Source organism: Pristis pectinata, chromosome 37 (assembly GCF_009764475.1).
Source record: "Pristis pectinata isolate sPriPec2 chromosome 37, sPriPec2.1.pri, whole genome shotgun sequence".
NCBI classification, from domain to species: domain Eukaryota; kingdom Metazoa; phylum Chordata; class Chondrichthyes; order Rhinopristiformes; family Pristidae; genus Pristis; species Pristis pectinata.
The window spans coordinates 89,063-99,429 of NC_067440.1; the positions used below are offsets into that span (position 1 = coordinate 89,063).

General features: G+C 54.5%; 1 protein-coding gene across 1 annotated transcript in view; it reads right to left on the minus strand.

Moving 5' to 3' along the window:
• Positions 1–9,032, minus strand: part of LOC127586488 (probable ATP-dependent RNA helicase DHX34) — a 37,237-nt gene extending 28,205 nt beyond the window's left edge. Inside the window, 5 exon segments of the mRNA XM_052044503.1 lie at positions 3,582–3,851; positions 5,597–5,699; positions 6,663–6,896; positions 7,697–8,445; positions 8,816–9,032. Coding sequence (XP_051900463.1) covers positions 3,582–3,851; positions 5,597–5,699; positions 6,663–6,896; positions 7,697–8,445; positions 8,816–9,032 — 1,573 coding nt within the window.
• Between the last annotated feature and the right edge of the window lie 1,335 nt (positions 9,033–10,367).

Here is a 10,367-nt window from a genome sequence, read left to right on the forward strand (position 1 = left end):
AGGAATATAGAGTAGCAAGGAGGAACTTAAGAAGGGGCTGAGGAGAGCGACAAGAGGACATGAAAAGGCTGTGGCGAGTAGGGTTCAGGAGTATCCCAAGGCTTTTCACTCGTACGTGAAGAGCAGAAGGATGGCTAAAGTAAAGGTAGGTCCGATTAAAGACAAAGGTGGGAAGCTGTGCCTGGAAGCTGTGGAAGGGGGTGAGGTTCTCAATGAACACTTCTCTTCAGTATTCACTAAGGAGAGGGGTCTTGATGACGCTGAGGATAGTGTTGGTCAGGGTAATGTTCTAGAGTATGTAGATATCAAGAGAGAGGATGTGTTGGAGTTGTTAGAAAATATTAGGACAGATAAGTCCCTGGGGCCTGACATAATATTCCCCAGGCTGCTTCAGGAGGCGAGGGAGGAGATTGCTGAACCGTTGGCGAGGATCTTTGAGTCCTCGTTGTCCACGGGTACCGGAGGATTGGAGGGTGGCGAATGTTGTCCCCTTATTCAAAAAAGGTAGTAGGGATAGTCCAGTGAATTACAGACCAGTGAGCCTTACATCTGTGGTGGGTAAGCTGTTAGAAAGGATTCTAAGAGATAGGATCTATGAGCATTTAGAGAATCATGGACTGATTAGGGACAGCCAGCATGGCTTTGTGAAGGGATGATTTTTCCTCACAAGCCTGATAGGGTTCTTCAGGAGGTGACCAGGAAGATTGATGAGGGTAGTGCAGTGTATGTGGTCTACATAGATTTTAGTAAGGCGTTTGATAACATTCCGCATGGTAGGCTGCTTCAGAAGGTCAGAGGCCAAGGGATCCAGGGAGACTTGGCAGTGTGGATTCAAAATTGGCTTGCCTGTAGAAAGCAGAGGGTTGTGGTGGAGGGAGTGCATTCGGATTGGAGGGCTGTGACAAGTAGTGTCCCACAGGGATCGGTTCTGGGACCTCTACTTTTTGTGATATTTATTAATGACTTAGGTGAGGGGGTGGAAGGGTGGGTTAACAAGTTTGCAGATGACACAAAGGTCGGTGGTGTTGTGGATAGTGTGGAGGGCTGTCGAAGCTCACAGAGGGATATTGATAGGATGCAGAGCTGGGCTGACAAGTGGCAGACGGAGTTCAATCCAGAGAAGTGTGAGGTAGTACACTTTGGAAGGACAAACTCCAAGGCGGAATACAAGGTAAATGGCAGGATTCTGGGCAGTGTAGAGGAGCAGAGGGATCTGGGGGTTCATATCCACAGATCACTGAAAGTCGCCTCACAGGTAGATAAGGTAGTTAAGAAAGCTTATAGGATGTTAGCTTTCATAAGTCGTGGGATCGAGTTTAAGAGCCACGAAGTGATGATGCAGCTTTACAAAGCTCTGGTTAGGCGACACTTCGGGTACTGTGTCCAGTTCTGGTCGCCTCATTATAGGAAGGATGTGGAGGCGTTGGAAAGGGTGCAGAGGAGATCTACCAGGATGCTGCCTGGATTAGAGAGTATGGATTACGAGGAGAGACTAAAGGAGCTAGGGTTTTACTCACTGGAGAGAAGGAGGATGAGGGGAGACATGATAGAGGTATACAAGATATTAAGAGGAATAGATAGAGTGGACAGCCAGCACCTCTTTACCCAGGGCACCAATGCTCAATACAAGAGGGCACAGCTTTAAGGTAATGGATGGGAATTTCAAGGTAGACATCAGAGGGAGGTTTTTCACCCAGAGAGTGGTTGGGGCACGGAATGCGCTTTTTGGAGTGGTGGTGGATGCTGATACGTTGGTCAAGTTCAAGAGATTGTTAGATAAGAATATGGAGGAATTTAAGATAGAGGGATATGTGGGAGGAAGGGGTTAGATAGTCTTAGGTGTGGTTTGTAGGGCGGCATAACATGGTGGGCCGAAGGGCCTGTATTGTGCTGTATTGTTCTATGGTTCTATAACCTGGACTGTTAAAAAAAGGTGCAACACACAAATAGCTCAAGGAAATCAGTGGGTCAGACAGCATCCACAGAGAGAAATGGAGGGTTGACTTTTTGGGTCAAGACCTTTCATCTGGACAGAAAGGTCGAGGGGAGATAACCAGTATAAAAGTGTGAGGGGAATGGGTGGAGCAAGATCTGGCAGGGGATAGGTGGATCCAGGAGAGGTGATAGGCAGATGGGGGAGGGGAGAGTGGAATTAGTGCCAGAAGCTGGGATGTGATAGGTGAGGTGACAAAGGGCTGAAGATAATAGAAACTGATAGGAGAGGAAGGTGGGGAGGGCAGATGGGAATGGTGGGGGGAGGGGAACCAGTGATAGAGTGTGTGGGTGATTGGCAGATGGAGATCATGGAGGAGGGAAAGAGACATGGTGTTGGGGGCGGGGTAGATCAGGAGGAGAGAAGAAAAGGGACAGAGGGGGAGCAGTTCACTGTAAGCTGCAGAATTCATGCAGACGGGTTGTAGACTACCCATTACTCTATGAGGCACAGTTCCCCTAGTTTTCGTGAAGCCTCAACTTGGCAGTAGAGGAGGCCCAGGACAGACATGTCGGTGTGGGAATGGGGAGGAGAATGAAAACGGCTGGCAACTAGGAGATCAAAATTAAGAGAGCGTCTTGGGCTTAAAAGGGGGGAGAGCAAGGTGACTTGCTTCTCCCTCACAGAACACTGGCCGAGCTTCATTTGAGCTCTGGGCTGCCACTCATTAGGAAAGAGATCAGGCTTCACGGCAAGTGGGGGAAATTCACTCATACAGTACCAGGGTGTGAGGCTTCAGTGGCACAGAGAATGGAGAAACCTCAGGAGGAAAGAAAGTCAAGAAGAGATTTAGTCAAGGGGTTGTGACACAGAGAATGAGTTGGGAGGTCCCTGTGAGAAGCAAAGGAATAAGTCTCAATCCCATTGGAGAGACACAGGCAAGAGGGGAGAGTGTGTGTGACATGCAATTAGTGCCACAACACACTAGGGATGCACTGAGAACCTCAAATCCACACCTAAGGAGCACACAAAGCTCAGTATAAACATGTCCTCGAGTGGCACAGGTAGCAGAGATGCTGCTTCCCAGCTCCAGCCATGTGGGTTCGATGCTGGCCTCGGATGATGTGTGTGTCCAACTCCTCCTCTGGCAGCACATTCCAGATACTATTCACACTCTGCGTGAAAAACTTTCTATATAAAACTTTGGTTAGGCTGCATTTGGAGTATTATCCTAAGTTCCAGTTGCCCCATTACAGGAAGGATGTGGAGGCTTTGAAGAGGGTGCAGAAGAGGTTCATCAGGATGCTGCCTGGATTGGAGAGTATTAGCTATAAGGGAAGGTTGGACAAACTTGGGTGTTTTTTTCTGGAGTGACAGGGTGAGGGGTGGGGGTGGGGGTGACCAGATAGAAGTTTATAAAATTATGAGAGGCAGAGATGGGGTAGACAGTCAGAGACTCTTTTCCAGGGTGGCAATGTCAAATTCTAGAGGGCACAGGTTTAAGATGAGAGGGGAAAAGTGGAAAGGAGATGCGTGATGCAAGTCTTCCCCACCACCCCACCCCCAACCGCAAGGAGAAGAACACGCCCTGCATGGGAAGATCCCACGCTCTCAGATCTGCAGTCCCAGGGACTTGTGTTTGACTCACCACAGGTGCACGAGAGGCCCGACCACCTCCAGCCAGCTGATCGGCTGTGAGGCAGCAGGACCAGGGCATCGAGTGCCACCCTCTGCATCTCTGGCACCGGGTAGGGGGCGAAAGCCTGGTAATCAGACTCGGCGTACAGCCGGTAACAAACACCAGGCCCCGTGTGCCCTGCTCTCCCCGCACGCTGCTCCGCGCTGGCCCGGCTGATCCAGAACTCCTGCAGTCGCTGCATCTTGGCCTTTGGATTGAAACTCATTTCCTTCACTTTCCCTGGAACGCAGACAGATTGCGCACAGTCACGGACTCAGGTCGAATATTTGATCAGGGAAAAGAACGTAGAGCACAGAACACAGCACGGCACAGGAACAGGCCCTTCAGCCCACAATGTCTAATCCCTTTTGCCTGTACATGATCCATATCCCTCCGTTCCCTGCGTAGACCAGATACATAGTAAGAATCCTTTACTAATGGTGGGGTGTCTACAAAACGAGGGCACAAGGGAGATGGAGGAGGGTGAGAGGGGATCAACGAAAATATAGAACAGTACAGCACAGGAACAGACTCTTCAGCCCACGTCTGTGCCGACCATCATGCTAATTTAAATTAACCCCAGCTGCCTGCACGTGATCCGTATCCTTCCATTCCCTGCATATTCATGTGTCTATCTAAAAGCCTCTTAAATGCCGCCATCGTATCTGCTTCCACCACCATCCCTGGCAGCCCGTTCCAGGCACACACCGCTCTTTGTGTTGAAAAACTTACCTGCACATCTCCTTTAAACTTTCCCCGTCACCTTAAATCTCTACCCTCCTGTATTTGACAATTCTATCCTGGGAAAAGTATTCTGACTGTCTACTCTACCTATGCCTCCCATAACTTTATAAACTTCTATTAGATCTCCCCTCAGCCTCCACAGCTCCAGAGAAAGAGGGAAGCATATGTCAGGTGTAGGACATTGTTCAAATCAGTCAGCGATAGAGCAAGTGCAGCAGAGATTCACCAGGATGTTTCCTGGAACAGATGGCTGCAGTTATAAGGGGAGAGTGGATAGGGTGGGTTTGTTCTCACTGGAACATAGGAGACAGAGGGGTGACCTTATTTATAAAATTAAGAGAGGCATAAATAGGATAGATGGTCCAAGTCTTTTCTCCTGGTCAGGAGAGTATATAACTAGAGGGCACAGGTCTAAGGTGAGAGGGGATACATTTAAATGCAATTTGAGGGGTAGATTTTCCACACAGAAGGTGTGAGTGTATGGAATGAGCTGCCAGAGAAGGTGGTGGAGGCAGGTACAACGACAACATTTAAAAGGAGTTTGGACAGGTACGTACAAAGGAAAGGAGTAGAGGGAAACAGGCCTAAAGCAAGCAAATAGGTTGAGCATAAATAGGCATCGTTTGGCATTGACGAGATATGCCAAAGTGCCTGTCTGTATTCTGTACAACTCCATGACTGTATGACAATGACTCCCAGGACATGTTAGACACAGAGTGAAGCTCCCTCCACACCGTCCCATCACACACTCCCGGGGTCAGACACAGGGTGAATCTCCCTCCGCACCGTCCCGTCACACACTCCCGGGCTCAGACACAGAGTGAAGCTCCCTCTATACTGTCCCATCACACACTCCCGGGGTCAGACACAGGGTGAAGCTCCCTCCGCACCGTCCCGTCGCACACTCCCGGGGTCAGACACAGGGTGAAGCTCCCTCCGCACCGTCCCGTCACACACCAAGGGCATGGATTAGACATAAATTACTTCTGTACCACTGATGAATGTATTTCAAATCCAACTCATGAAGAGTATTCTGAATTAATACAATTTCACCAATTGCATAAATATAATTTAAATCCTCCATTTGTATTATATGAATCCCAAACTACTTAAATGTGAGCTGTAACAAGCAAACTGATCATCTGTAGGAACAGGGCTTTAGTCACAATATCTGGTTTAGACCAGATGAGGTGCAACCAGGTGACTGCTGTATCTGGACAGGCTGACAATCTCTCACTCACCTTAGTCGATGACGAAGCGCACACCGTCGATTGTAACAGACGTATCTGCGATGTTTGTAGCCACAATGCAGTTTCGTACACCTGGCGGAGCGACAACAAAGACCTGGTGGCAAAAGAGGAGTAGCTTTGGGTATCACAGGAAACCACTTGGCACAGCGGGGTCCCAACAATTTCTGGGGCAGTCGGACCTCTCTAAGAGACACTCAACCCTGCAGGTTACTCCCCATCCCTAACAGCTCATGTGTTTGACCCCCATTATTGATTCTCAAGCCCCATGAACCAAGCCCAACACTCCTCTGGCATAAGAACAAGGGCAGAGCTGGGGAGCACTTCACCATGGGAGGGCCATGCAGAGCTGGGGAAAATCTTCACCATGGGAGGGCCATGCAAAGCTCGGGGAATGTTGAGGGTCTCCCTGTGAGAACAATCCTTTGGAGAGTAAGGGACGTTTCCACGAGGAGGGTTTCTGCAGGAACAGGGTAGGACAGCCCATCTCACAGAGGTCTGAGGTATTTACCTCCAGAATGAAGGTCCTTGGAAGGAGGATCCTCCCTCCACAGGCAAATACCCAGGGACAGCTTTACTCCATCAGAAGGGATCTCCAGGAGGAAGCCCCAGCAAGGAAGCACTTCCCGCAGGAGATCATCCCCAGGTGGTTCGTCCCCCAGGAGGGCCCAAGAAGTGGGGGCTGGGGGGGAGGGGGAGGAGGAGGGTCACTAGAGGCAGGTGGGCTCCCCAAGGGAAGGGGCTCCCCAGGATATTGGTCGCCCAGGGAGAAGGTTTTTACAGGGAGGAGGGTACCCCGAGGGTGTTCCTCAGGGAGGTGTATCCTCATGAGGGGTTCCATCAGGAGGGCTCCCTCATGGAGGTGGTTCACCAGGAAGGGGGTCCCTCACGGAGTGGAGGATTCCCTCAGGGAGTGGGAGGGGATCCCCTCAGGGAGGAGACCCCTCAAGGAGTGGGGAGGGGGGTCCCTCAGAGAGTGGGGAGGGTGGTGTTCCCTCAGGGAGGAGACCCCTCAGGGAGTTGGGGGGGTTTACTCAGGTAGGGGGTCCCGGTGCTTCACCTTGTCCTTCTCGGAGGCAGAGAGCCCACTGTGCAGCGGCAGGACAACCCAGCGCTTGGTGAGAGCAGCCACTGTCCGCGCTGCCTCAGCCACGATGCCGATCTCTGCTGCCCCACTCAGGAAGATGAGCAGGTCTCCGCGCTCCTCCGCCGGGTAACGCTCCTCAATGGTCTGCATCACCCTCAGGTACGGCCCCGGGTCCAAGCGGTCTGAGCCTGAGCTCCCCTCCTCACTCTACAGGCTGCTAGATCACCTGTGGTTGTGGGGGTATGGGGGGGAGAGTGAGGAGGGAAGGGGGAGAGGTGAAGAGGGGAGGGGAGGGGAGGGGGAGAGGTGAGGAGGGGAGGGGAGGGGGAGAGTGAGGAGGGGGGATGGGAGGGGGAGAGGTGAGGAGGGGAGGGGAGAGGACGGGGAGAGTGAGGAGGGGAGGGGAGGTGGAGAGGTTAGGGGGGGAGGGGGATAGGGGAGGAGAGGGTGCGAGGTGGGAGAAGGTGGGGGAAGAAGAAGGGGAGGAGAGTGCAAGGGGGGAAGGGGAGGGGGCAAGGGGGAGGGGGACGGGGCAAGGGGGAGGGGGAGAGGGTGGAGTATGGGGGGAGGAGGAAGAAAAAGAAATAACAGTTAAGCGATGCTGTCAGTTAATCAACGTTAACCGATGGACGGGGAGTTTATACCGGGCCTGATCCTCGATCAGGAGTCACGGGTCTGGGGAGTCGGCAGGCACGATCCGTGACCAGACTCAGGGAGTTGGGTTCAGAATGAACCTTGGCTTCATGTCTCAGGGCCAGGAGCTCAGAGTGGCAGCGAGTGTTTCCCCACCATCTCTCCTCCCTCACCCTCCCCTCCATCACTCCCCCTCCCAACCCTCCCTCCTCCTCTTTTCCCCTCCTCTCCCTCCCTCCCCTATCGCTCCCCTCATTCCGCCTTCCTCACCTTGATGGGGTGCAGTCCTCCCTCCACTCTCCCTCCCTCCCCGCACTCCTCCCTCCCCCTCACCTTGATGGAGTGCAGTCCTCCCTCCCTTCCCCCTCCCTCACCTTGATGGGGTGCAGTCTCCCGGGGACCTGGAGCACCGGAGCGCCCCCGCAGTACCGAGAGAACAGGCTGATGTTGATCGTGGCCGACATGAGGAGGATCCGGACCCGAAGGAGGCAGTGGGGGCCGGGGTGCTGGGGGGAGTCCAGGAGTTGCCTCAGGACCCCCAGCAGGAAGTCGGTGTGCAGGTGCCTCTCGTGCACCTCGTTCATGATGATGGCATGGTAACGCGCCAGCGCCGGTGGTCCAGTGCGCAGCTGCCGCAGGAGCAGCCCCTCCGTCAGGAAGCAGAGGCGGGCGCCGGGGGTGGGCGAGGAGTCGAAGCGGACCTGGTAGCCCACCGCCCCGGGCTGCAGGCTGTCCAAGCCCACCCGGCGGGCTAGCGAGAGGCAGGCGATGCGGCGGGGCTGCGTGCAGGCCAGCCGTCCGGCCCGGCCTGAGCCCCAGGACTCCAGCAGGAACTGCGGCACCTGGGTGGACTTGGCGCAGCCAGTGTCGCCAGCCACCACCAGCACCGGGCAGTCCCGGCACAGGTCCAGCAGCGGGGTGCGGTAGCCGGCCACAGGCAGAGCCTGCCGCCCCTCCAGCAGGCGCCGCAGGCGCCTGAAGCCCTGCTTCTGCCCGAAGTCTGCAAAGTGCAGGACGGCCAGGCGGAAAGCTGCCCGCTGGTCATCGGGGAGGACGCACTGTTCACCCCCCGGGCCCGGGCCGCTCCCCGACAGCACCGACAGGTTGATGTGGTAACGCACATCTTACCGGGCCGGCAATTCCAGCCGCACCTGCTCCCCCCTCCACCCATCCCCTCCCTCGCTGCATCTCCCTCTCTCCTCTCACCCTCTCCATCTCCCCTCCTCTCACTCCCTCCATGGCCCTCTCTCCTCTCACCCTCTCCATCTCCCCTCCTCTCACTCCCTCCATGTCCCTCTCTCCTCTCACCCTCTCCATCTCCCCTCCTCTCACTGCCTCCTCCTCTTCCCACCTACACTCTCTCCTTTACCCCTTCCCCTCATCCCTTCTTCTCTTTCCTTTCTTCTGTCCTCTCCTTTTCCCCTCCTCTCACCGTCTGCTCCCTTGTTTTCCCCTTCTTTCGCTCCCTCTATCTTCCCTCCCTCCTCCCCCACCCTCTATCCCTCCATGTCCTCCCATCTCTGCCTTCTTCTCCCTGTCTCTCTCCTGAAATTTTTGATAGCGCTCCAGGAAGAGCCAGAATTCCTCGCATTCCTTGCTGCCAGCCCGGATGAAGCCATTTTCCCCAAAGAAGATCTCCTCCAAGTGACGTCGAGTCTGGGCCCGGTTCCAGTCATAGGTCCGCACGTTTTCCCCTGGTCGACGAAACATCGTTAAAGCTGCCCTGAGCTGGCACCAGGTGCAGGGCACCTCAGTCTCAGAGACAAGAACCTCCCACCATTACATTCCAATTGCCCCAAGCCTTCTGCAGCCTGTTCTTGGCTGGCACTGCCTTAATCTCTTCTGTCGATGGCTCCGTGTTGTGTCTGCTCTTCTCCCTCCAATGGCTCCGTAACACGTCTACCCCTCTCCTGCTGATAGTTCTGTGTTGTATCTGAACCTCTCCTGATGGCCCAGTATCATGTCTGCTCCTTTCCTGCCGACAGCTCGGTGTTGTGTCTGCCCTCCGACCAATCAGTAGCTCAGTGTCGCGTCTGTCCCTCTCCCGATGGCCCGGTGCCGTATCTGCTCCTCTCTCACCAACAGCTCGGTGTCGTGTCTGCCCCTATTCTGATCGATGATTCTGTATCGTGTCTGGCCCTCTCCCGTGCTATTTCGGCCCCTCTCCGTGTAGCACAGTTTTGTTCTGCCAGGTGTACTTCTCATTCCAGATCCGCCTTTCCCTCAAATGTCTGTCGTTCACTCGCAGCCTGTCCTGGGCAGATCTCCCTCAACTCGCCCCCACTCTCTGTCTCTGCCACAGCTGCCCGTCACTCCGTTTTCTTCCCTCTCTGCCCTGGGTCTGGGGTCAGTCCCTCTCTCTGCCCTGGGTCTGGGGTCAGTCCCTCTCTGCCCTGGGTCTGGGATCAGTCCCTCTGTCTGCCCTGAGTCTGGGGTCAGTCCCTCTCTCTGCCCCACAACCTTGCTCACTTTTACTTTCTTTCTCTCCTTCTTCCTGTCCTTTCTTTCTTTCTCTTTTACAATTTCTCCTTCCCTCCCTCTCCCCCTCTGTCCCTCACTCCTTCCCCCACCCACTGTCCCTCACTCCCCCCTCTGTCCGTCACTCCCTCCCCCACCCTCTGTCCCTCACTCCCCCTCACTCCCTCCCCCACCCACTGTCCCTCACTCCCCCCTCTGTCTCTCACTCCCTACCCCTCTGTCCCTCACTTTATCCCTCCCTCCACCTCTCTCCCTCACTCCTTCCCTCCCGCCTTCATTCGCGTCGCGCTCTGATGACGTCAAACGAAGATGCGGGGAGTAAAATAAATCAGAGAACCATAGAAATAAATTGTGCGCAGGCGCGGTTCGGGCGCTGAGCTTTGCAGAGTCCGCCCGCCCGCCCACAACTGTGACCCTTCAATTGATATTTAGGTATTTATTTATTAGTCCCATGTACATCGAAACAGTGAAATGCGTCTTGTTGCGTTACTGAGAATGTGCTGGGGGGTTGCTTGGGGGGGCGGTGGGGTGTGTGCTGGGGTGGTGAGGGGTGCTGGGGGTGTGTGC